Genomic DNA, 27570 nt, shown 5'->3' with positions numbered 1-27570 from the left:
AACTGCATATTGGTACAATGTGCATATTAGTACAAAGTTTTAGGCGAATTGAGAGGGGGTGGCTCTTCCCTTTTCACTTAGTCACTAATGCCCCTGGCTCTAACAGTCTGTGCAGATTTCTTGTCAATTTCCTTAGATGACATCACAGAATATTTATATAATGGAAATCACTACATTCTACCACCTGCACTGTCACACCCACTGAGTGAGATGCCATCGGTTTTCTAATATAACTAAATAAAATGTATAGAGCACTTAAAAATTATTAGTCTTCATATTGTACTGAGACAAGGTCATGTAAGACTCTCCAAGAGGGAAAGATTGACTTCTGGGCCCCACTGTGGCTATACATACCCTGGCATGCGATTTAAATTAGTTTCAGACTTTTCTACTAGCAGCAATGCTAGACCCAGAACAACCCAGAGAAACTTAGGAGAAAGAACACTATCCACATCCAGAGAAAAGAACTGTGGAATCAGAAATACATTAGAAAAATACATGATTGATCACATAGTACAATAGGGATATGATTGGGGTTTTGATGTTAAAGGATCAATCTACTGCAGATATGAATAACATAGAAATAGGTTTTAAACAATGATACACATATATCTCAGCAGAACTGCTTGTCAGCTTTGGGAGGGGTGTGGAAAGAGGGGGGGACCATTAATCATATAACCGTGAAAAAATATTCTAAATTAAAAAATAATTAAAAAATAAGCTAGGTTCAATCTTGGGGAACCTGGCCACAAATAAAAGTGGAATAGACTCCCTGTTTTCATACTTTTGGGCTCACTATTGACTCCAGTGTCTAGGTTGGTCCCTATGAAATGATATGAGATGATACAACCCACCTAGGAACTTCCCCAGGGCTAGTAAAGCATGACTCTTAAAAATAGCAAAAACAAGTTTATTACGGGTAGAGAAATGATACAATCCTAAATCTATCTAGCTATATCTCTTCTCCATAATCTATGCCTCCCATCACGGAGCTCACTCTTCTGGTATTCTCAAGTCCTTCTTATATCTTCCTTTTCTTATCTAAGAATCCCAAAAGCTATCTGATTCTAAACCAATCTACCTAATAGGGACTAACAAAAAAAGGAAGAGGAAAGGACTCACTGATGAATTTGAGCCCTTACTTAAAGCCTGCACTAAGTTGGCTGCACTAAATAACCCAAAGTCCCAGGTGACAATCTTTGGATTAACTTGGCCAAGTGGATTTCTGGCAGATGGTCTCTTGTACCTGAGGGAAAACAGTCCACTCCAAAACAGATTCTCAACAAAGGAGTCACTAATCTCTCCACGATATTAGGATGACTAAGGGAAAATCTGTCTTAGCAAAACCTTGTTCCAGCTCATTGGAAACAGGGCAGAGAGTGAAATGACTGACAGTTAATGACTGTAAAACTCCCACAATCCTTCTCTTCTCAGAATCCTCTCCCAGAGCTTGTATCCAAATTCTCTTTTCCTCTTAAAGCTCATCCATGAAATTTACTCTATCCATTACTTACTTCCTACAGTTAGACAACAGACATGCCATTAATCCATTGCCTCAGAGTCCCAAGCAAGGCTTTCCTACCTATGTCAAAATTGGTGGAATTTCCCTTAAAATATTTCTTACAAAATAGGACACTACATAAATTATTTTCTGGTTCTGTATATTTGATTATTTCAGGGAAATAAATTATGTTAAATATCACATACAATCTAGGTTGTTAAAGAGGCAATGTTACTCTAAGAAATGATAAGCAAGATGATTTCAGAAAAAGCTGTGAGAACTGGTGCAGAGCAAAATAAGCAGAAGCAGATCCGGGAGAACATTGTACACAGTAATAGCAATATTGGAAGATGGTTGTCTGTAGCCATGCAATGATCTGGGACAATCCTGAAAGAGTTATGCTACTATCCATCTCCAGGGAAAGAACTCTTGGCATCCTTCTTTCAGATCAGTGTATCTTTGGTTTTATTTGGGGGTTTTGGTTAGGTATGAGTTTGCTCTTACAACAATGACCAATATGGAAGTGGGTTTTACATGACAAGAAAAAAAAAAAGAGGCAGTTTCCAGAAGGTACTACCCATGGAAACAGTTTGAAATTGGTGGTTTATTCTAGAGGAGTGCTTCAGGGGTTTATAATCGTGTGTAATGCTTATGGAATACATGGACCATATTCAAGTAACCAGTCCAACCTCAAACTGATGGCAATGGACAAAGTTTAGAAGAAATAGCAGTTAAGAAAAGAACTCTGCAGAGCAAGACGGGGGCAATGATATGGATGAAAATAAATCTTTACTTTTTCCATGTTGTTAAATTTTTGTTATTTTTATAAATTCCTAGTCTTGCATTTATTGTGTCTTAGGATTATGCCTTAGATGTTGACTATGGAAATATCACTCTCTGCCTAAAATATGCAGAAATGGATACGCTGAATCACCAGGTAAATCATGCCCAAAGTATCCGATTTGACCAGGCCATCACAACTGTACCTTGGGTCAGCCAGTTCTGGTAAAAATATGCAAGTATGGAGATGTTGGGAAATATTGCTGGAGGCCAGCAAGTATTTGAACCCTGGATGGAGTGACACCTTGAGGAGCAAGCCTGGCATTCCTACAGCAGCTTTGCACTTTGATATAAAGACATTGGGCACATTGCGTTTATGAAAGATTTATCTTGGTGCACCCTGATGTTAAGAACTGGATTAATTATGCCCCCTTTGAAGAAAAAATGGCTATTTTGCTCATGCAAGGAAAGTATACAAAGGCTGTGAAATTCTTTGGAGATGAGCAAATCAATGAACATTTAAAGACCTTTGCAAAGTTTGAAAAAATCAGGAAGAATTTGAAAGGGTACATATGTCCTGGATAGGATTTTCAAAGCAAGAAGCCCAAGAAACCTTTACAAATTACAAAAATCTTTGAAAAGAAACTTGAAGATAGGTGAGGTATTTAAGACATCATTGTGGAGGCAGCTGGGTGGCTCAATGGATAGAGAGTCAGACCCAGAGATGGGAGGTTCTGGATTCAAATGTGGCCTCAGATACTTCCTAGTTGGGTGACCCTGAGCAAGTCACTTTACCCCCATTGCCTAGCCCTTAAAGCTCTTCTGCCTTAGAACCAATACACTGTATTGATTCTAATATTTAAGAAAAAAAAAAGTCTAGTGTGAGGAGGAAGTGAAGGCTAAATTTCCACAAATTATGATGCATGGTTTGATTATTTACAAATGGTGGAATGTGATGCAGAAGCAAACACAGTAGGAAAAGGGTATGAAATGAGCCATAGTCACTATGTCATAGTCTAAGAGAAGTCACAGTTATGTACTTTTAAAAAAAAAAAAAACCCTTACCTTCTGTCTTGGAGTCAACACTTTTTGAAGAGATGGAAGCAAAGGATCCAGAGAGAACCTGACAGGTTGATCAAGCTTGTATGATATTGATCCCTCACAAAAAGTTAACATTTGTCAAAATATGGCTACTATATGTCCACTTTGAAACGGGGTGGAAAAATACCATTTACCAAAAAAGCTAAGGGAACTTCTATTCAATTGAATTGGAGCTGCAGCTTTTGAGAATTTGACCTGAGGACGGATATTATATGAAAATTTTCTAGAATTTGCACAGGAAAATTAACACATCATGAATCAAATTTGTTGTCAGAGACAATTCTTGGAGATATTGAGAGGTCAGATGATATACAAAGTTGGCTGTTAGCCAGCCATGCTACACATGCCAGAGGTGCTTTGGAAATCCCATGTTGATTTTTAAATTGAAGAATATGAAAAAATAAGCCTTTACAAGAGATTGCTACAATGAACAAAAGTATGGTTCAGTTTTGCTCAAATGCAAACAAATTTAATGAGAAGTCAGCCAAATTATGAGAAATTGTGAAGATGAATTTGGAACAGAACCTTGTGAGGAGTGGATAAACTCATGCCTGAGAAAGGAAGAATTCTACTACAGGCAGAAAATGGGACTGATGTTGGCTGGGAAGAATACTGATTAACACGTTTTCAGAATATGCTGCTAACTCAATACTCAAACTGCTGGTAATGGCCAAACTTTGGAAGAAATAGCATAAAGAAAATGTACTTGTACTGCGGAACAAGGCCTGGACAATGACATGGATGAGAATGAATCTTGACTTTTTTCATGTTGTTGCATTTGTCATTTTTATAAATCCCTATTCTGCAATGTCTGTAGCTTGGGAAACCTGTGCAATATTTTTTATCTGGCAAACCATTGCTGTTCTGTGCTTTTAAAATACTGTTGAGTTAGCACTGAAGAGATGATAAAAGACATAAAATTCCTTTGTAACAGACTTATTTGTTTTGTAGATCATAATCTCTTCAAAATAAAGGAGTTTTGAAATGTCTGAGATTGGCCTGATTATACAATTTCCTCTTTAGAAGAAAATTTTCAAATGTCATCTTGTCTAGTAATCATTAGGATTTCATTTTTTATGCTGTTTCCTATTAAAGAACTAGTGTTGCATTTTCAATTTGTAAAATATAGACTGTCTGGTTTTTATATACGTAGGATTCCTTATGGGAAATTGTTGAGTGTCCTCTGATGAGTGCATAAACATTTGCCAAAACTATCTAGTTTCAGCTGAACTGTTTTTAGAAGCAGCATGACATAAAGCATTGAGTACTGGAATTAAGTCAGGAAGGCCTGAGGACTAATACCTGAAAGGTGTATAATATTGGGAAAATCACTTGACATTCAGTGCCTCAGTTTCCTAATCTATAAAATGGGAATGATAATAAGAGCACCTACCTCTCAGGGTTGAAGATCAATGAGAAAATATATCTGTATACTTTGGAGCAGCTAAGTGGAACAGTGGAAGTGTGCCAGTCCTAGAGGCAAGATGTGTCATACTGTGTTAAATCTCACCTTAGATACTTACTACCTGTGTAATCCTGCTTGCTTTGGTTTCTTCATCTGTAAAATGGTAAACTTCCCCAGTATCTTTGCCAAGAAAATCCCAAATGAAGTAAAGATGATTGAAAGAAGTGAAGAAATATCATACAGAATCAAGCAGTAATTGTTAATCTCTTTACTTGCTAGACATACTTAAGCATTGGAAGTATAAAGAAGAAACAAAGCTGCTGGTGAAATATGTGTTATTTCACTTAAGAAGATGATAAATTGATAAAGTGATGTTCCCTGTCTGTATCAGGCTGCCCGTAGGCCTGACTGAGAGGCCTCAGACCTTCTTCTGAGATAAAACACAATCTGACTTCTTCTTGATAAACAAAGGTTTTCAACAGGAAAAGAAAGGAGGGCCAAGGGGAAATTCCCTATCTCTAGATTTTCTAATTCTCCTCCCTCCAGCTATCATGAGTCTTTCTTCTGGTCTTGAAGCTATCTGAAATCTTACTGTGTTACACCAAAATTCCCTATCTAGCTTATCCTGACTATGGCCTCTGATGACAGAATAATAGTCATCCTTAAGGGATCCAGCCAAGAGGCTGCAGTTTCCTTTGATAACAGATATTATCTTCTCAGGTTGGCTTCTTCCAGTAACTCAGATATAATTAAGAAACTGGTACTCATGAACACAGGTGACGAACAGATGAAATCCAGTGAATAAATCTTTCTTTGTAGACCAAATGGATGATGAAAGGAACCTCAGAAGCAGGGTCCAACAGCTTCCCACAGAAAGTCAGTGAGTCTCCCTGACAGGAAATGATCTCTCCCAGCTCTAGAGACAGGAACCAGAGAGCCACCTCCAGTACTCTGGCCCTCTTTATATAAATTCCTAACACTCCTTGGAACACTGTCCTTGTGTTCTGTGCACGAGCAGGAAAAACAAGACTCTGCCTTTTGCAAACTTCTCCCTTCTTTTCTATATTATAATACTGGAAACCACCAACCCGAATTTGATAATTATTAAGTAAAATTTGGCTTATTTATAATATTAACATCATGGAATCACAAAATTTGGGTTGGAAGGACCTCAGAGGCCATTTAGTTCAACTATGAACAAGAATTAATTATATGAACAAAAATTCTCTCTACAACATACCTAGCAAGTGGCCATCCAAGTCTTTGCTTGAAGAAATTCAGTGAGAGGAAATACACAACCTCTCAAAGTTGGGAGAGCTTTAATTGTTAAGTTTTCAGAAACAATTCTTATCTTTCTTCCATGTGACACCCCTTTAAGTACTTTAAAACAGCTATCATGTCCCAAAGTTATCCCTGGGTTAAATATCCCCAATTCCATCTAGTCGTTTCCCTAATTGTACAGTTGTGCAATTAATTTTTAATGAGATTTTAAGTTCATCTCAGCTTAAAAATCTTTTTTATTTAAATCTTTTTCCATGGTTACATGATTCTTGTACTTTCCCTCCTCTTTTCCCCTCCCCCCTCCCAGAATCAACAAGCAATTCTACTGGGTTATGCATGTATTATCACTCAATACCTATTTCCATATTAATCGGTCCTTTTTCTGTATCCCCAGCATTTGGAAGTGCCTGGACCATTTTTTCAGTGGTTTTTCAGTCCCATTCAACTCGTCATGACACCATTTCGGATTTTCTTGGCAAACAGCATTAGGTGGCTTGACCAAGGTCACATAGCTAGTATGTGTTTGAGGTTACATGTGAACTCGGGAAAACTCATGATCCTAACTCTAAGTTTGTACTCTGTCCACTGTGCCATCTAGCTGTCCATCTTGTCAGGACCTGCCTGACAATTGCCTGCCACACCATCTGGCTCAATACTAGGCATTTAAAAATGCTCATTGACCAAACCCCTTTAAATGATTTGGCCCAACATGTTAGTCTAGTAAAATATTTCTGAATCCTGTCTAAATGTTTTAATTGTTGTGTCATCTTCAGATTTGGAAAATCTTTTTTTGGTATAAATAAAACCAAGGCACGCTCTCTATTTAAAACTTCTTCCAAGATGACATCGAGTAATGCATTAATAGCTCTTCTTTGGGTTCTGATATTATATAGTAAGACTATCGTTCAGATTTTTTTGAGAAAAAGTCATATCCTATAGATGTTTGAATCCACCTAGCAGAGTCTTATGTGTGCAAAGCATTTTGTTGATAAATGAGAGCATTTCCTTAGTTCACTCTCTATGAAAATGTAAATACTTGACAAACTCAGATACTACTTTAGGAAAAAGACAGCATTGGTATAGAACATCCTTTGGGAGTGATGGAGACATAATTATAGTTATTTTCAAAGTAGATTGATAGGTTTAAAAAAAGAAAAATTTTCTCCACTATAACGAATATTTTCATTACAATGAAACAAGCAGGCATGAATCAAATTACCAATATGTGTTCTTTTATATGTTTTCATATGTTGTGTTCATAATTTCAATAATTTTAAAGGTATAGAACTTATTTTTTTAAAAAACCTGCAGTGCCTTTTGTATAGCAAATAGTTGTACAATTAAATTTCTGCTTTGAATTTTCATGTTTATTAGATTTTTTAAAAATTCATGTTGGAAAAAAAAATTCATGTTGGATACTAATTGAATCTCATCCTGTAAACATTGAAATACTTGCAGACTAGATAAGTCATTAACATGTAAAGAACTTCTTTGTCAAAAACACTTAAGGGCCCAAACAGACAAAGGGGCAATGATTATCTTGTTTACTTTCATATCAACCACTGCAGCAGGTCATTTAAAAATGTGCATAACATTTGACTTTAAATGCCCTTTCTCCCTACTTCAACTCCAGGCCGCTCAGTCACCATCCCCTAAGATAAAACTGAAAATGTTTTAGAAGAAAAAAGCACATTTAATATCTATCACTGACTTATTCAGGCAACATTTCCTCCAGAATACTGCCATGATTGATGTTCAGTATCATTCACATCTCCAGACAGAAACCAAAAATGACTAGTCATAATTACACATAAAGCTGCTAGTGGAGTCAGGAATGTCCTCTTTTCTATCATAGGTAGAATTATTATTGATGCTTTAATAGGAAATATACATAACTATTTGAAGGACAATCTCCTAATAAGAAACTGCAACACTTGAAACACCTTAGTAAATGGTCTTCATGAGGTGCAGTAGTCAAAATAAAAATCATCTCCTTGTGAATAATCCCTCTGGTTAACTGTCTCCCTTAAATGAGTGCCAGTTCTTGATCAAAAGGGTGTGTCAAGGGGGAAGCTTGGTAAATCAATGGATTGAGAGTCAGGCCTGGAGTCAGGAGGTCTTAAGGTTCAAATCTGACCTCAGATACTTCCCAGCTATGTGATCTTGGGCAAGTCACTTAACCCCCATTACCTAGCCCTTACTGTTCTTCTGCCTTGAAACCAATACACAGTATTGATTCCAAGATGGAAGGTGAGGATTTAAAAAAAAAGGGGAGGGGGTTGTGTGTCACTAAGCTCATCCTTGAAGCTCTTCCCAGGTCTCATGACTCCCAAGCCAGTACACTTCCCATTGCTTTTTTTGGACATTTACTTAGTTTACCACAACTAAGATTTTTTTCTGACTTTTCTCATATGGATGCATCAGCTAAGGAGAAAAACATGTAAATATTAGTTAATTACTTTTTCTTCCACCTAGAGAGTGCAGGGTTTAAAAATGAAAATTCTTGACAAGAGAAAATGGATTAAATAAAGTACTGTAGCTATGCTACATTTTTTGGAGGGTGTGTGTGTGTGTGTGTGTGTGTGTGTGTGTGTGTGTGTGAGATTTTCACCTCAGTTCTAAGAATTGTTACTATAATAATGATTAGAAATTTCTAATTGCAGAAGATCTTAGAAATCAAGTTATTTTGCGGGACCTGAGAACAAGACTGAGCAGCGACCTGCACAAAGTGGTAAGGAGGCAGGAGAGGGGATACCCAAACTTAGACTGCATTTCCATGTCCAGCACTCTTTCCATGATACCAGGATGTCCCACCCAATTAACAATCTATTTTAAAATAGGAAAATCTCTTTGGAAATGAAGGTGAGGTAAAAACCAAGGATATCAATAAATTTAAAAATACAAATTTATTAAAACATGGAGACTCATTAAAAAACTTAATTATTACTAAGTGCTCAGCCAATTAATAATGATGGACTTAGAACATTAAATTTTCAAAGCATTTTATGTACATTAGCCTCACAACTATCTAGACCTGTGATTTCAACCTAGTCAGGAGCATCTAGTGTAAAAACTGCCACAGATGTTTATTAGAAGCACCTCTGTAATTCCAGTTTGAAAGAGCTGCCTGCAGCACTAAGGTTGAGTAACATACACATAGCTGATATGGGTTAAAAATAGGCTTTGACCCAGGCTGTCTTTACTGCACATGGCTGCTACTTTATCTAAATACCACACAGCTTCTCACTGGAGGTATCAGAGGCACTAGTATCTATTTTGTTGCTAAGAAAATTCAGCCTAATTAACATGACCTGACATACCCACAGTCATATAGGAGGAAGTGGCAGAAGCTATATATAGCCCACCACCAAGTACTACTTGCCTATTCAACTCACTAAGCAAAAAGCCTTGCTAGAAGAATTTAAAAGTTCCTATTAATTTTCTTTTTTTATATACTTCCTTCTTTATTTAAAATATATATATATATATATATATATATATATATATATATATATATATATATTTTAAAGACCCTTAATTTCTATCAAGTCTATGGCAAAAGAGTGGAAAGGGCACATTATGCAACTGAGGTTAAGTGACTTGCCCAGGGTCACATAGCTAAAAGTATCTGAGGTCACACTTGAACCCAGGTCCTACAGGTTCCAGACCTGGCTCTCTATCCACTATACTACCTAGCCATCCAAAAATAGATAATTCTCTTAAGAATTGTCATGGAAAAAAAAAATCCCCCCAAACCAGTCTGAATATGATCAAAGGACCTAATAATTTGTGAAGCTAATCCATAAGTATAAAACATGCTTATTAAACCTCCCTTAAAGGGAAAAAATTATATATATGTCATGCATTTAACGGTCTGAAAAAGTCACCTCTAACCTTAAAACATTACCTGTCAAATTTCAAAGTTACTGTACTTATCATGGTCCATCAGATTTGCCAGTTTTATCCTGGTCCAAAATATTTGCATCACTTGAACCCTTTTACAATTTAAATCCTTTTTATAACAAGGTTATAACAAGGTAATGAAAATGTATATTCTTTCTTAATATTCAGCAGTCATTATACCATATTTTTCCTTCAAAAAAATTACCTATAACACAAAAACTTAGGTGTATTTCCTATGCAATTAATATAGTGGTTAAGAGGCAGCACCAAGTTTGGTTTTCACACATTTACTTTCAAGTACTTATAAATAAAATATTGTTAAATAAAAAAGTTTACATTTAAAAAACAAGTGACAAAAATGTTTTACATAATCTCATCAATTTTATAATGAAATGCCTTTAAGAGATTGAAGTCTTGATGAAAACAAGATGAGCGAAACCCAAACTAGAAAGCAGAAATCTTTACATAATTTCTGTCAACACAAAATTGTATACGAGTTCACTAAAAACAAAAACAACAAAAAAATTGCATAATTATTCACAGTATAGTGTTAAACACTATTATTACGGATTTAAATCGCATAGCACATCATTAATTCAACATCAAAATTTTCAGAAAATAGTTTAATGTATCTCTTTAAAGGAAATAACTATATATATATATTTTTTTTAGTAAAATAAAATAATGGTTATGAAGTCCAGCGCCACCATGCTACCTTCATTCTGTCCCAAACAGCTGTAAGAGAATCAAAAGCAGGACGGACATCCAAGATAGTAAACTGATAGTCCTTATTTACTTCTCCACCATCATAATAGTCAATAACATATCTAACTTCAGTGCCACAACGATTAACAATCCAGTCGTGTCTGTCAAAGGGCAATTCATATCTGAAATGAAATCAAGCTTGTCAGTACTAGCTCTGTATTAAGTACATTAAGTATCTAGAACACTTATACTGCCCTCAAGGAAATTAACATGTAAAGAATCATATAAAATCATAAATACAATAAGATTTCAGTGTAGACTGTAATTGTCAGGGAAGGTGTCAGGGGAAAGCTGAGACAAAAACTTGATTTTGAGGGTTTGGATTGGGAAGAAAAGGAAGAGGCTATTATAGGAAATAGTACCAGGAGGGGGAAAAAAGCCAAGTATGGCTTCTGGGGAAAAGGGACAATATTTTGGGGTCTTTCTTGGTGTCTTGATTAATGAGAATGAAATTGGAAGCAGGATAAGGGCAGATCGTCAAGGATGAAAGCCAGATAGGAAAATAGACTTGACGTGGTAGAATGGAGAGAGCTACTATTTGTTGAGCATATGTTGAAACCAGGATTGATGAAACTCAATGAAACCAGGATTTATATAGTTTTGTGAGCCAGGCACAGAGAATGGAATAGAATTGTAAACAAGACTGGATAATCCAGGGATCAGCTGATTGAGCCTGAAATATTATCCAAGTGGTTAGCAGTGATGAGGGCCCAAATCAAGAAACGGTTGTTACTAGTACTGGGAAAATTGGTAGGGATCAATTTTAGGAGAAAAGATGCTGATTTCTGTATTGGCCTTATCAAGATATGTGAGGTAAAAGAAGGTATATGAGCAACCACAAATATGTGAATAGAGTAAGGGAGGGTAGGAAATATAGATGAATCATTTGGCAAAGTAAACACAAGTAGGTGAGCTTTCCGAGAAAGTGAGGAACGAAAAAACCAAAAAGGGCTGTGGAGAGAGCTTTAGGGGCTATGGTGTCACCCATGGTTTAAGATGAAGAAAGCATAAAAGGAGGGGCAGCTGAGTGGCTCAGTGCACAAAACACCAGGCCTGGAGTTAGGAGGACCTGGATTCAAGTCTGACCTCAGGTGCTTCCTTGCCCATGTATGGGCATGTCCCTTAACCCCAATTGCCTAGCCCTTGCAGCTCTTACCTTAGAACTGATACTTAGCATAGATTGAAGACAGAGGGTAGAGGTTTAAAAATTTTTTTGTTAAAAAAAAAAAAAGGTAAGGCAGCAGCCAGGCCCAGAGACAGTTCTGGGTTCAAATCTGGCCTCAGACACTTCCTAGCTGTGTGACCCTGGGCAAGTCACTTAACCCCATTGCCTAGCCCTTACCATGCTTTTGCCTTGTAACCAATACAGTATTGATTCTAAGACGGAAGGGAAGGAGTATGTAAAAAAAAAGGCAAAAGATTAATATTATCATAACGATTAGAAAACTAAATATTTGACAAACTACTCTACCCAGAGTCCTTTACTTTAATAGTTAACTCATAATAGTTAATCTCATTGCCTAATTCAAAAGACTTTTCACTTATGATGGCTCCTATCTTCGCTATAACAGAAAACTGTGTCAACTTTCTCCCAGAGAAGCAAAAATTATAAGTCAAATGGGACTCAGTCAACCTCATACCTGACTGCAATTCATTGACAACATTTTTAAACAACAGTCTGTTGACTTCTGAGGATTAATAATGTACTGAGACAACACATTCTACTTTTTGACAATTACAAAATGTTAAGATGTTGCTTACATCAAGGTGAAATATTTTTCTTGTTACTTTCTCCTCCTGTATATGTGACCATTTGCCCCTCTTTTATTTGTTTTCCTATTCATTTTTCACATTCACTGGTTCCTCTTCCTTCTACTCCTAAAATTAGAAAACTTCCAAACTGGGCTCGGCCCTCTTCTTTATTGTTGAACTCATTATTTATTTTCATAATTTCAGTCAGATGATTTCCAAATTTCCATTTCTACCTAAACCTTTTTCATAGAGAGCAGGTCTCACATTTCCAAACTCCTAGAGGATATTTCCCATCTAAATTTCTCCCCATGCACCCAACTCAACATGCTTCAAATATCCAGACTGAAATTTATGAGTCAAGCATGAATGAGGAAGTAAGTTAGTCAATCGCAATAGTTTTACTTTTTCATTATCTATTCTCACTGTCGAATTCAGGATCTTCTCATTTCTCACCCAGATTATTATAAAAAAGCCTTATTGATTTTCCTGCCTGAACATATATTCTAAAGGCAGGTGGATACAATATGCATACGATAATTAAACTTCTTAGTTTTTGTACAATAAACGAATTGATAATTACTCATTAAAAGACATCCAATAAGGCAGTCTTCCACAAAGAGAACAAAATACAAGGTACTACCACAAATCAAAATGAAAGAGTATGGGCAGTTGAGTAGATTAAGGTTTGAAAAGATAGTACTCAAGAGCTACTTCCTATTTTTTAACTAATTAAATGTCAGTTCATGTTTTATAATACCCGGGGTAAATTTTAGAACACTGACTTAAAACCATTAAAAATATCTCTGCACTATAACTTACCCCATCCATGAGCGAATTCTAGCTCTTGGTGAATAGTCTTTAGCTTTACCTCCAAATCGGACCAGTGTTGGTCCACATGGGCATTCACTATAAATACAAATGAAATGAAAACCAATGAAAAATTTTCAGTAAGTATGGTGAGCAAAAACTAAAAGAATTTTGAAAAAAACAAAATGTAATATTTGTAGACAACCACTATTTTATGTTAATATGAAGGAACTATAAACAATGATGGAGTATTACTCTTGTAGGCTGCAAAGTGCCAAATATGAAAGCAAAAGGAAAATTCTTCCTAATGTAGTAATGCAAAATATATCTTTTCACTAATGAATTAGGTGCTTCAGGTCTCTCCCTATTTCTTTTAACAGTCTAAACTATTTATTAGAGGATATTCTTTGGAAGTATTATAGTAAGAGAAGTGGTTATTTTCCATTTGCTGAAAGGAAAATGAGTGTTTTTTAGAGACAAAAACCATGGTTTTTTGTGATACGTCAGCAGAAGACCAGAATTCAAATCCTATCCTTGAACACTTATACTGATAATCCTGAGCAAGGTGACTTAACTTCTCTGGGCCTCAGTTTCCTTAATTATAAAGTAAAATTTTGGGCTATGATACTGTGGAATGTATAGTGGCTGGAGTGCTAGACTTAGTCAGGAAAACTTGAGTTCAGTGCTGTATCAAATACCACTAGCTGTGTGATCTTTTATAAGACACTTACCCTGTCATCTTCAGTTTTGTCATCTGTAAAATGGGGATAAGGGCACCTACCTCACAGAGTTGTTGTGAGAAAAAAAAAATAGGTAAAGGGCTTAGCACGTTAAAAATACAGTACTCTACAGATGCTTGCTATCATCATTTTTTTAAAGGTAACTCCCAGCTCTAAATCTAAGATCCCATGAACTAAATATTATGATGAAAGTATAGGGGATTCCATGAAGACTGATGATCTTTTTTTCAAATCATTCCGCAGACAAAGAATATTAATTCCTTAATTGGTAGAAAATGAATTGTGAATAGAGATGGTCTTATGAGATCAAAGTTGTTTGTTTGTTTGTTTGTTTGTTTTTTTTGGGGGGGGGGCAAGGTCCAGGAAATAAAAACAGGAGTTCTTGGGGGTGGAATCAATACAGCAGCCTAGAAGCACCAGAAGTTCAGACCTCTGAATACCCTTCCTTACTGATCACAAACAATGCTCCTAGGGGACTGAAAATCAAACCTTACAACAAGACAGAGCCAAGGAACCCTCCTGCTGGACTCAATCCAAAAGGTACGCCCCCCAAAAGCCGGAATTCAAGAACACTCAGGTTTAAGGGGAGGTAGAAGGAAGGTCCCAGGACCCCTTCCCCCCACCTAGAGTGCTAAGCCTCCAGTGGCAGCGGGAACCTCTGGGTGGGCAAAGGAGCTGGTCTGGAGGGTATACCCTGAGGGCAGTGCTGTGCCAGGCTCAGAGCACTGAACACAGGTGGTGGGGAAGAAGCTGGAGAGGGAGCACAGAGCGGGCAGCCTGGTCACAGTGGTGGAGATCCTCCATATTGCTCCAGCCTTCCGGGAGGTTTTGGCACATCCAGCCCAACCCAGCTGAACTTAATCACATCAAAAGTCTACCAAAAAATAAATAAGAAAAAGGTAAGAGAAGTGAATGAAATCTTAGAAAAATTAGAGTTAGTAGATATGTGGAGAAATACACCTTCTATTCAGCAGCACATGGTACATTCACAAAAACTGACCATGTATTAGAGCATAAAAACATTGCAAACAAGTGCAAAAGAGCAGAAATAATAAATGCAACTTTCTCAGATCACAATGCAATGAAAATAATAATTAGTAAGGGAACATGGAGAGGTAAATAGAAAATTAATTGGAAATTAAACAATACAATTCTCCAAAACCAGTTAGTCAAAGAACAAATCATAGAAAAAATTAACAATTTCATTGAAGAAAATGATAATGATGAGATATCCTTTCAAACCCTATGGGATGCAGCCAAAGCAGTACTCAGAGGGAAATTTATATCCTTGAGTTCATATATTAATAAATTAGGGAGGGCAGAGGTCAATGGATTGGGCATGAACATTAAAAAACTAGAAAGGGAACAAATTAAAAATCCTCAGATGAAGACTAAATTAGAGATCCTAAAAATCAAAGGAGAAATTAATAAAATTGAAAGTCAAAGAACTATTGATTTAATAAATAAGACTAGAAGCTGGTACTTTGAAAAAACAAATAAAATAGACAAAGTACTGGTCAGTCTAATTAAAAAAAGGAAAGAAGAAAACCACATTGACAGTATCCAAGATGAAAAGGGAGATCTCATCTCTAATGAAGAGGAAATTAAGGCAATCATTAAAAACTACTATGCCCAATTATATGGCAACAAATATGGCAATCTTTGTGATATGGATGAATACTCACAAAAATATAAATTGCCTAGACTAACAGAGGATGAAATCAATTGCCTAAACAGTCCCATATCAGAAAAAGAAATCGAACAAGCCATCAAAGAACTCCCTAAGAAAAAATCCCCAGGTCCAGATAGATTCACAAATGAATTCTATCAAACATTCAAGGAACAATTAATCCCAATATTATACAAACTATTTGACAGAATAAGCAAAGAAGGAGTTCTATCAAATTCATTTTATGACACAACTATAGTACTGATCCCAAAGCCAGGCAGGTCAAAAACAGAGAAAGAAAACTATAGACCAATCTCCCCAATGAATATAGATGCAAAAATCTTAAATAGGATACTAGCAAAAAGACTCCAGCAAGTCATCACAAGGGTTATTCACTATGACCAGGTAGGATCCATACCAGGAATGCAAGGATGGTTCAATATTAGGGAAACATGATTCACCATATTAACAAGCAAACCAACAAAAATCACATGATTATCTCAATAGATGCAGAAAAAGCCTTTGATAAAATACAACACGCATTCCTATTGAAAACACTAGAAAGTATAGCAATAGAAGGGCCTTTCCTAAAAATAATAAACAGTATATACCTAAACCATCAGCAAACATCATCTGCAATGGGAATAAACTAGAAGCCTTCCCAATAAGATCAGAAGTGAAACAAAGATGTCCATTATCACCTCTATTATTTAACATTGTACTAGAAACACTAACAGTAGCAATTAGACAAGAAAAAGAAACTGAAGTTATTAAAATTGGCAATGAACAGACCAAGCTATCATTCTTTGCAGATAATATGATGGTCTACTTAAAGAATCCTAGAGAATCAACCAAAAATCTAGTGGAAATAATCAACAACTTTAGAAAAGTTGTAGGATACAAAATAAACCCACATTAAGTCATCAGCATTTCTATATATCTCCAACCCATTTCAGCAGCAAGAATTAGAAAGATTAATTCCATTTAAAATCACCCTAGACAATATAAAATACTTAGGAATCTATCTGCCGAGACAAACACAGAAACTATATGACCACCACTACAAAACACTCTCTACACAATTAAAACTAGATCTAAACAATTGGAAAAACATTGATTGTTCATGAGTAGGATGAGCTAACATAATAAAAATGACAATCCTGCTCAAATTAATTTACTTATTTAGTGCCATACCCATTGAAGTACCAAAAAACCTTTTTTTACTGAATTAGAAAAAACCATAATAAAATTCATTTGGAAGAAGATCAAGAATATCCAGGGAAATGATGAAAAAAAATTCAAAGGAAGGAAAACTTGCAGTCCCAGATCTCAAACTATACTATAAAGCAGTGGTCATCAAAACAATTTGGTACTGGCTAAGAGACTGAAAGGAGGATCAATGAAATAGACTAGGGGTAAATGACCTCAGCAAGACAGTCTATGACAAGCCCACTTTGGGGTTTGGGACCAAAACCCACTATTTAATAAAAACTTCTGGGAAAATTGGAAGACAGTGTGGGAGAGACTATGTTTGGATCAACATCTCACACCCTACACCAAGATAAACTCAGAATGGGTGAATGACCTGAATATAAAGAAGGAAACTATAAGCAAATTAGGCAAACACAGAATAGTATACTTGTCAGACCTTTGGGAAAGGAAAGGCTTTAGAATCAAGCAAGAGCTAGAAAAAAATCACAAAATGTAAAATCAATACTTTTGATTTCATCAAATTAAAAAGGTTTTGTATATACAAAACTAATGCATCCAAAATTAGAGGGGAAGCAACAAATTGGGAAACAATCTTCATTACAAAAATCTCTGACAAAGGTTTTATTTCTCAAATTTATAAAGAATTAAACCAATTGTACAAAAAAAATCAAGCCATTCTCCAATTGATAAATGGGCAAGGGACATGAATAGGTAATTTTCAGTTAACGAAATCAAAACTACTAATAAGCACATGAAAAAGTGCTCTTAATCTCTAATAATCAGAAATATAAATTAAAACAACTCTGAGTTATAGCCGCACACCTAGCAGATTGGCTAACATGACAGCAAAGGAAAGTAAAGAATTCTGGAGGGGATGTGGCAAAGTGGGGACATTAATGCATTGCTGGTGGAGTTGTGAATTGATCCAACCATTCTGGAGGGCAATTTAGAACTATGCCCAAAGGGCATGTCTTCCCTTTGATCCAGCCATAGCATTGCTGGGTTTGTACCCCAAAGAGATCATAAGGAAAAAGACTTGTACAAAAATATTTATAGCTGCGCTCTTGGTGGTGGCAAAAATTTGGAAAATGAGGGGATGCCCTTCAATTGGGGAATGGCTGAACAAACTGTGGTATATGTTGGTGATGGAATACTATTGCCCTCAAAAGAATAATAAAGTAGAGGAATTCCCTGGGAACTGGAACAACCTCCAAGAATTGATGCAAAGTGAGAGGAGCAGAACCAGGAAAACATACATAGAGACTGATACATTGTGGTACAACTGAATGTAATGGACTTCTCTATTAGTGGCAATGCACTGATCCTGAACAACTTGGAGGAATCTACAAGAAAAACCACTATCCACATTCAGAGGAAACACTGTGGGAGTAAAAACACTGAAGAAAACAACTGCTTGAATACATGGGTCGAAGGGATATGGTTGGAGATGTAGACTCTAAATGAACATCCTACTGCAAACATCAACAACATGGAAGTAGGTTCTGAGCAAGGACACAAGTAATACCCAATGAAATTGCTCATTGGCTGAGGAAAGTGTGGGTGTAGGGGAGGAAGGGAAATAAAGTGATTATTGTAACCTAAATAAATAAACAAATAAAAACAAATAAAAAGGAATAAAGGAAATAAAAATAGATTCTACAAATACAAAATTAGGCCTACATAAGAAGACTGAATGGGATGAAGACAGAAAAATATTGAATAAATTACAAACTTGGTCCTTTTAACCACTGCAATGAAGATATGACTGAATTTGGAAGCTCCCCTTTACTGATTACTAAGAGATGAGGAAGGAGGAAGAATTCTAAGTATAACTGCTTCCCTACTAACCAGGGTTAGCTTATCTTATTTGGCATTCTATCTCTGGTTTGTCCCTTTCTTCTTCTTTCAGGTTTAATCTTTTCTACAGAGTGGCCAAAGTACTGAAAACAAAATTTGGTCAGTTACTTTTAGCAAGTCTAAAGCACACAGTACCTACTTTTAAAGTGCCTGAATAATAATGGCAATTTAGCAAACAAATAAACATGATTAAATATCAATATGGGCCAGGTATACAAAACAAAAACTAAACAGTCCCAATTCTCATTTTATCAGGGGAGACAACAAGTATGCATAGAAATATATACAAAGCAGGAGCTGACTTGGAAAGAATAACCAAGAAGTCTGGAATGGAAGATTAGAGTCAGGTTGTGAAGGGCTTTGACTTCTAAAATGAAAATTTTACATTTCTTTAAGAAGTAATAGTAGGGGCAGTTAAGTGGTTCAGTGGGTTGAGAGGGGGGCCTAGAGACAGGAAGTCCTGAATTCAAATATGATCTTAAACATTTCCTAGTTGTGTGACCCTGAGCAAGTCACTTAACCTCCATGGCCTAGCCCTAACTGCTCTTTTGCTTTGGAACCAAAACACAGTAGTGATTCTAAGATAGAAAGTAAGGATTTAATTTTTGTTTAAATACCTTTTTTAAAAAGAAAAGAAGTAATGAGGGAAGCCACTACAGTTTATGGAATGATCGTGTACATGGTCAGATCTATGCTTTTGGAATATTATTTTGGCTATTGTGTGAGAGGCTGATTGAAGAAAACCAAAAAGTACAGCTGGATACAACACTGAAATGGTTAAGTTTAGGGGGTAATCATTAATTATTTTACTCTATATGCCTCTCGATTATTATGATTAGACTGCTTTAAATAGAAACATTCAAATTCTAAAGAGTAAGAGGCAGTAGACTGGTACAGTAGATGAAGAGCACTGGCTTGGAGTTAAAAAGACCTGAATCCAGCCTCAGACACTAAGCTAAGTCATTTCACCAGTGTGTTTCCTTGACTGTATTACAGGTATATTATAGTGTGTGTGTGTGTGTGTGTGTGTGTGTGTGTGTGTGTGTGTGTGTGTGTGTGTGTGTGTAATATGAACACACACACACATATGCATACACACACAAGCTATATAATCCTTTCCAGAATTGTTGTGAGAATCAAATAAGCTGATGTTTGTAAAGTGCTGAGCACAGAACTTGGTACATAGTAGGTTCCTAATAAATGCTTATTTCCCTTTCCTAATGGTGAGTTTGTCATAAATGTACTTACGTAGCATGAAGAGCTTCCCATTTTAAAATCTCCTTCCAAGCCTGTTCATTATTCTGATTGTGAATCTTAATAATATTATACATATCTTTCTGACTGATGTCATCATCTTTCCACTGCCACCTAGAAAAAAAGTATATTGCAGAATTCTTACTTTAAAATTCTGCTATAAAATTAATCAATGCATTTTTAATAAATCATACAACTATGGTTATACAAGCAATTAAACTCATTATTTGGTTCACTGCTTTAATCTCTATGCATTTTCATAATATACATACAGTTGAAACATAAACTTTATATATCATATTTACTAACATACTCAAATTTATCCAGTATGTTAGTTGAAAGGAAATTATTATTTTACTATAAAAATAGATCACAAGCTACCAAACATCAGTGAGTTGACAAGAGCACTCTGGAAATACTACCAAATTTAAAGCAAGAAAACTTATTCAATTCATTGAAATGATTATTGTTTCTATTATTTTTTCAAGTATTTTATATGAAAATAAGAATTCTTACTTCACCATTCTCACATATTATGATAAAGCATGCTTGCTTTAAAAAAGCCAGAAAGTAAGTTTTCAAATGCTTAGTACAAATTTGGGGTGATATCATCTTTCATGGAATCTTTTTTAAAATTATGTTTACATTCTACTTAACATCACCATTTACCTACCCTTTCCTCAACATGGCATTCCAAAACATCTGTTCTGAAGGGTAAACCCATTTTTTTTCTGAATCTGCCCTGGGAATTGATGATTCTTCTCTAACTGTTGACAGAGCAAACGGTTGACCAGGGGATGGTGTCTGATTAGGTGGTGGCATCTAAACAAAATAAATGGGATTACTAAGGTTTTTTTAAATATTGAGAAAATTCTGAATTACCAAAATAAACATCAACTGTTGATTTTTGAATTACCAAAATTATAATCTGACCATTTGTTTTATCACATATACTTAGCAGTCATCATTAATAATCTCACTACTGACCAATTCTCATGGTAAAATTTCCAGCACATCATACTATCTATATTTAAAGATAATTTTTAAACCCAAGTCAAACACAAATTGCTTCTTCTCCACTAGTTCTTATTTCTTCTGTATTGCAAAAAATGTTGTTCAATTCCTGTTTTCTGTAAAATTATAAATTGCAAGGTAATACTCTACTTTGGGAAAGATATGTTTTAAGTTATGAGATATTAAAAAGTATAAATATTTATAAGGTGTTAAATTTTAGTAATGTACTCTAAATTTAAAGTGTTACCCTGGAAAAATCACTTAAAACTGTCTCTCTATTTCCTCCTTTGCATAATGACTAACACATAAAAGGCACTTCATAAATACTCATTCCTCTTACCAAATGATAATCCCTAAATTCCAAGAATGGTGATTTCCAAACTTAAACACTTTCAATTTATAATTGTAACAACAACTATCTGGATGAAATATATTCTCTGGCTAAAGCCCAAACAATCTTTCATGCTAACTAGCACAGAACTTGGGGCATTTCAATCTAGGTAAAATGAACTTTGTAAACAGATCTCACTAAAGTTTTTCTCTCCAAATTCCAAAATGTTTGAGTAAGCTCACTACTGTGTACTGTATAAAAGCTCAAACTTATTTTTTGAGAACAATTAATCCTGATAGAATAAGCAACTTATTTGAACCATATTATTTTAACTCTTTGAATATTTGCCTTTAGTAAGATTCAATTGTTCGTTTGGGTTAAAAAAAGTTAACATAAGAAGCGTTCATTTGAGGAATTTTACTTTTCTTAAAAAAAAAATGAAGACATTTGTGCATTATACCCTTTCTAGAAAATATCCATACAATAAATGCTTCCTAAATTCAATGCTAGGAACATTTATTCTAGTAAAAATGCATGACACAAACAAGAAGCTATAGTCCAACATGTTTCTCTTTTTTGTCTTAGCTGCCAGCAATTTCAGAAATAAGTATTCAATTGTGATAACTAACTTATCTCAAGTTCATAGTAACATCAATTTTCCTGTTTCAAGAAATTTAGTAAATGCTTAACAAATATTTGTAGTTTGGATTGTTTTATATTGTCCCGCTTTTCCACATTTATTCAGTACATGTTTCAAATCCTTTAAAGTGGGATATAATTCCCAAGTAAATTTTAACCAAAGCTTAGCAAAAATTTGCCTCATTTTTCCATGCCATGAAAGCTTTCAAAAGATACTCTTTTCCCCCTTCTTTATTGATTTTTACATGCTGCTTTTATCCTCCAGGTTAATTACAGCTCCATCCTGCCTTAATAGGGGTTAACAAGCAACCCTTTTTCGAAATACAGAAAAGAATAGCAAGATATTAGACTTAAAGGTAGAATTAGCTTTGAAATTTGCTCTTATTTATTAACTTTTAAAGGTCTTCTGGATAAATAAAGCTTTTAAAAAGCAGTTCAAATTAGGGAAAGTAACTTTTCTGCCTTATTAAGACAAACTCAAATTCTCTAGAATCTGAGTTCATGATGTATACATTCCCTCCATTAATGCAACCTGCAAAACATCCATGCTGGCCTGTTTTGTTGTTAGCCTGTGTCTTCGAACAGTTTTGGCAGAGGGGTCCCAAGTTTGCTTTCTCTAGACAGATAGACAATTAACTTTAGTATCCTCAAATGTTTTATGCAATTTATTGTATAGGGAATTTGTAAAAGGTCCTACAGAAAATAATATTTTAAGAGAAGAATTGGCATCAAACATAACCATGTGTGATCCAGAGGAATTGTCACCTATGGGAGGTGGATGGGGGGAAGGAAGGGAAAGAACATGAATCTTATAACTATGGAAAAATATTCTAAATTAACTAATTAAATAAAATTTTCAAAAAAAAACATACCATGTTTGAAGGATCTATATTATCTTTATTTTGGGCAGCTGATGTTACAGGACATTCCACATATTCATATGCTCGATCCTGGTGTGCAGGTACTGAGTTTGACTGACTTTCACAAGTTTTGTCAGATGAATTTATATTCATTGGACAGCCTGAAATTTTTAAAAAATACCAAAGAATCATCAAAAATCATGACAACTATAGCCTTTATTACAGAGCCTTTATTACTTACCTTAATTTGGGGCCAAAGTTAGGAAGTGAAGGGAGAATCAAAAGGTATCAAAGTGAAGGGAGAATCAAAAACCTGTGAGCTAAGATGAACACTATACAACTCTATAAAGGTGCTAAGCAGTGGGGGAAAGGTTTTTCTTTTCTTTTTTTTAATTAACTTAGACTAAGAGAAAAAAGATAGCAGAACTAAAAGGGATATTAAATGCCATCTAATCCAAAACTTGACACATTTTGTACTATAGCCTTCAAATTCAGGAACCAGACAAATTTATCATATAAATCAAACACACAGGACACATTTTTTTATCATAAAAACAAATAAAAATAACAACCAAAGAAATAGGAAGAACATTTCAACAGGAGGACTTCATCATAACTCAGTCCCCTAACTACTAAACTTATAAGACTGGGAAAATTTTTCATCAGTGAGGAAGGATTCCTAAATTCCATATATGCATGTGAAGGACAGTAATGATACCCAAGCAAGAGTGAGTAGATCCTTTCTTCTTCTTTTTAAACTGGGCTTCCCTATTTCCATCAGATTAGAAATACAGAGAACTTTAATGTACTAATTTTTCTAATCTGGATCTGTTTAGGCAACCTTGTGGTCCTCTGTTCCCAAAGTTTCACCCTTAATGTGAAAGGTAGTAAGGACACCAAATCAGCTTAGTCCATTTTAATTCAGAACTCTGGAACTCAAATACTGTCAGCTTTAGTTTATTTGGTATGACATGTGCACCACTAAGCCCAGACTCACTTTTTTTTTTTCAAATTTGGAAAATGTTTATTTAATTAATTTAGAATATTTTTTTCATGGTTACAAGATTCATGTTCTTTCCCTCCTCTGCCCTCACACCCCTCCCATAAGCGAAACACAATTCCACTAGGTTTTACATGTGTCATTGATCAAGACCTATTTCCATATTATTGATATTTGCACTAGGCTGATTGTTTAGAGTCTATCTCCCCAATAATAACCCCATCGACCCTTGAGATCAAAGAGTTCTTTTTCTTCTGTGTTCCTACTCCCACAGTTCTTCCTCTGAACTTGGATAGTGTTCTTTCTCATCATAAGTCCCTCAGAATTGTCCTGGATTGCTGCTAGTAGAGAAGTCCATTACATTTGATTATACCACAGTGTATTAGTCTATGTATATGATGTTCAACTGGTTCTGCTCCTTTCACTCTGCATCAATTCCTGGAGGTCATTCCGGTTCACATGGAATTCCTCCAGTTCATTATTCCTTTGAGCACAATAGTATTCCATCACCAACATATACCACAATTTGTTCAGTCATTCCCCAGTCGGAGGGCATCGCCTCATTTTCCAATTTTTTGCCACCACCAAGAGTGCAGCTATAAATATTTTTGTACAAGTCTTTTTCCTTATGATCTCTTTGGGGTACAAACCCAGCAGTGCTATGGCTGGATCAAAGGGCAGACAGTCTTTTCTCGCCCTTTGGGCATAGTTCCAAATTGCCATTCAGAATGGTTGGATCAATTCACAACTCCACCATCAATGTATTAATAATACCAGACCAACTTTTCATTCTAAGGAGGCTATTGAAGAAAAACAGAAAGTTGGGCAAACAACAGTATTTGCTAGTTCTTAGTTTGGGGAGGCAGAAGAGCTAAACAGGATGAAATAATGTTCAGAATAGGTTTCTTTTCCCAATAAAGAGTACTCCTACCAAAAGAGTTGGGACCAATATGGTATATTTTCACATATAATTAAGTATTCTAAAGTACTAATTAAAACATACTGATCTAAAATACCTTTTTGACAGGGAAAAGCCAGAGGATGCAACACTCACTATGAATGATTTAACTCAAAAAGTACTTTTTGCCCAACTGTACATACAACTACATACTCTACTCCTGTAAGTCTGACTTAAGTGGAATGCATGAAGGGCAGTATCCTGGGAATTTAGTGATAGAGATGCCTTTAGCTTCAAATAACATCTGATTATTTGGCTAATATAAATGCAAATTTTAGAAAGATAACTGTAGCTTGTCTTATGCAAATATGCAATGATTTCCTCAGCACAAAGAACTGACTATAACTCATCTTAATAAATTTGTAGATACATCCTAGAGAATTGCTTGAGGAAGGGCGACTTGCCTATGGACATACAACTACTTACTGTCAGAAGGGCCACAATGCCTCTTAAAAAATTTTACATCAAGTCTTTAGTTGTATCACCAGTACCTATGACAATACTTAGCAAACATAGGTGCTTAACAAATGCTTGTTGCTTTAAAAAATGAAAATCTAAAGATTGGAAATTCCTAAGTCAGTCTCTACATCTCAATGTTCTCATTCTATGTAACATTTTCATAATGGTCAAGATAAGTTCTGAAGTAAAATATCATCTTTTCAAGTTTACTTTTCATCTAGAGAAAGAGCTGAATCAACTAAGATGGTAAATTGCCTGTGGGATATAATTTAGTCTTGTGTTAAGAAATAATCCATTCAGAAATAAACTTAAATAGCAGTTTGTAGATTTAAAAAAATGGGCCTTGTGGTTTGTTGTGGGTAAATGTAAATATTACACACCTACCTGATAATGGTATTGAGGAAAATATAATAATTAATGAAATCTGATAACCACACTCTTAATTGCATTATTATGCAATATTTCTGGGTCTCCAAAAGTACAACATAAAGTACAATCACTGGTTTGTTACTATTAAACCATTTTAGGAGGTTTATTCTTTGGGAATTTTCTTAGGTAAAAAGAATTTACCTGTTTCTTGTTGATGCATTGGGCACCCGGAAGGTGGAGAGCCAGCCTTTTGCTCTGCAGCAGTTGAGACTTGCACTGCAATAGCAGGAGTAGATGTGGACAAACCCATGGTCTGAATAAGTTTTCTGAAACAATTCTAAATATACATCTGTTAAGACAAAGTCAAACAATTCATTTAATGATGCTCTTCAAAAAGATTCCCCCTTTCCTATCCTATAGAAAACCTGAGTGGTCAGAATAGTAAGGACAGTTTTATGGATGAGTAAAATGAAAACCAATAAAGTAAATTAACTTTCCAAAGTCACATAGTTAAGGAGCAACAAAAAAAAATTAGATACATTTCTCTTCCAGTTCAATTATCTGCAACAGAGTCCTACATACCTGGCAGCAACATTAGTAAAGAGGATCTTTTTAGGGAATCTTTTAAAGAATATCCCAATTGGCGATACCAATAGAAGATGGAAATCTATACTTTTCAAACTCTACAACTGTCCCCCACAAAAACACCTTCCCACACTTAGCACTTATGCCCCCCATTATCAGGCAAAAACTAGCAAGTGGTCAGAAAACACAAATAATTTGATATAGTAGAAAGGAATCAATGGTCAATGTGAGGCTCTGGGTTCAATCCATATTTCATTTTATAATGAACAAATATGTGACATTGAGAAAGTCACTTAAAAGTTCCCTTGGTCTCAGTTTCCTCACATAATGAGGAGTGGAGTAGAGCCAAATCCTACGACCCGGTACAGTCCAGGGAACTGAAAGTATAGAGGCGGCTTTGAGAAGGATGCCCTTGAAGATTAAAAAAGGCATAACCTTCAGGATAATGAGAAGAGAAGAAAGCGGGCAGGGGAAGGGAAGGTCTGCGTGTAAGGGTCGAGGGCGGAAGGGGAGTAAGGAAAGGAATAGGGAAGGGTGATGGTATCCCCATTCCTTGATTTCCCCCTCCTCAAAATTTGTCATAGATGACCAACGGACAGATGGCTAAGAGGGAACGAAAAGTGGCGGTGGGAAAGAAAAAAGAGGGAAGTAAAGGCTTAAGTGGGGTGGGAGGGAGGAAAAAGGGGAAGGTCCGGCGCTTTGGGAAGGGACCAACCTAGAAATGGGAGCCGCTGTTCTCACCCACCTGCCCCGGGCCTGACAGGCCGCGATAGCTGGAGCCTAATGTCCCTCTTGACCCTGAAGTCCGCCCGGGTACTATCCCTTCCCTTCTCTTTTTCCCTCCGCGGCTCACGCTCCGCCCTTCCCTCCTCCCACCTCTCCCCGCCCACTCGAACTCAGGGAAGCAAAGGTCCGGGGAGAGATCCAGCCACGGCTTCCGCCTCTCCCTTCTCACCCACCTCCAGCACTCAGCTTCAGTCTACTGTTGCTTCCTCTCTTCGCCGACTTATTTCCTGTTCTCGAGGCTGGACTTCCGGTCGAGAGAGGCGGGGAAACGGCCTGAAGGGGGAGGGGAAGGCTGAGGCTAGACCACGCCCTCCCGCTGAGCTGCTCCTCACTTCACTCTACTCTTTTTCCTCCTCCTCCCCATCCCTTACTACGTCTTCTGTCCTCTCTTCGCTCTGCTAGTTAGTGTTTCCGTCGCATCCCCTTCGAGCTGTTTGTGTTTGGGCGAGGGCGAAAAAAGGCAGGAAAGGAAAGGAATAGGAACTCGACCAGTGATATCACTAGTATAAGCAGCTCCTGGGTCGTCAAATCCACTCTACCAG

The 27570-nt window shown here is 36.1% G+C and overlaps 1 protein-coding gene and 1 pseudogene across 3 annotated transcripts; one reads left to right on the top strand and one right to left on the bottom strand.

Moving 5' to 3' along the window:
• The first annotated feature begins 2372 nt into the window (after window positions 1–2372).
• Window positions 2373–5592, top strand: LOC100617547 (crooked neck-like protein 1; annotated as a pseudogene).
• A 3363-nt stretch (window positions 5593–8955) lies between these two features.
• On the bottom strand, window positions 8956–27333 carry LOC100018151 (holocytochrome c-type synthase). Of its 3 annotated transcripts, none has more exons than XM_007500935.3 (7): window positions 27202–27333; window positions 25859–26006; window positions 22884–23032; window positions 20701–20849; window positions 20022–20141; window positions 13308–13394; window positions 8956–10858 (listed from the first exon to the last, which is right to left on the bottom strand). In XM_007500935.3, exons 2-7 carry the CDS (start codon window positions 25965–25967, stop codon window positions 10660–10662), a joined length of 813 nt encoding a protein of 270 aa, XP_007500997.1. In that variant the 5' UTR covers window positions 25968–26006; window positions 27202–27333; the 3' UTR covers window positions 8956–10659. The 3 variants fall into 3 exon arrangements, with proteins under 3 accessions (XP_007500997.1, XP_007500996.1, XP_001365157.1); XM_007500934.3 differs by having other exon boundaries at window positions 26988–27224; XM_001365120.5 differs by having other exon boundaries at window positions 26958–27216.
• Window positions 27334–27570: the final 237 nt, after the last annotated feature.

This window comes from Monodelphis domestica, chromosome 8, assembly GCF_027887165.1.
Source record: "Monodelphis domestica isolate mMonDom1 chromosome 8, mMonDom1.pri, whole genome shotgun sequence".
NCBI classification, from domain to species: domain Eukaryota; kingdom Metazoa; phylum Chordata; class Mammalia; order Didelphimorphia; family Didelphidae; genus Monodelphis; species Monodelphis domestica.
This window is presented reverse-complemented; position numbering and strand designations above follow the sequence as displayed.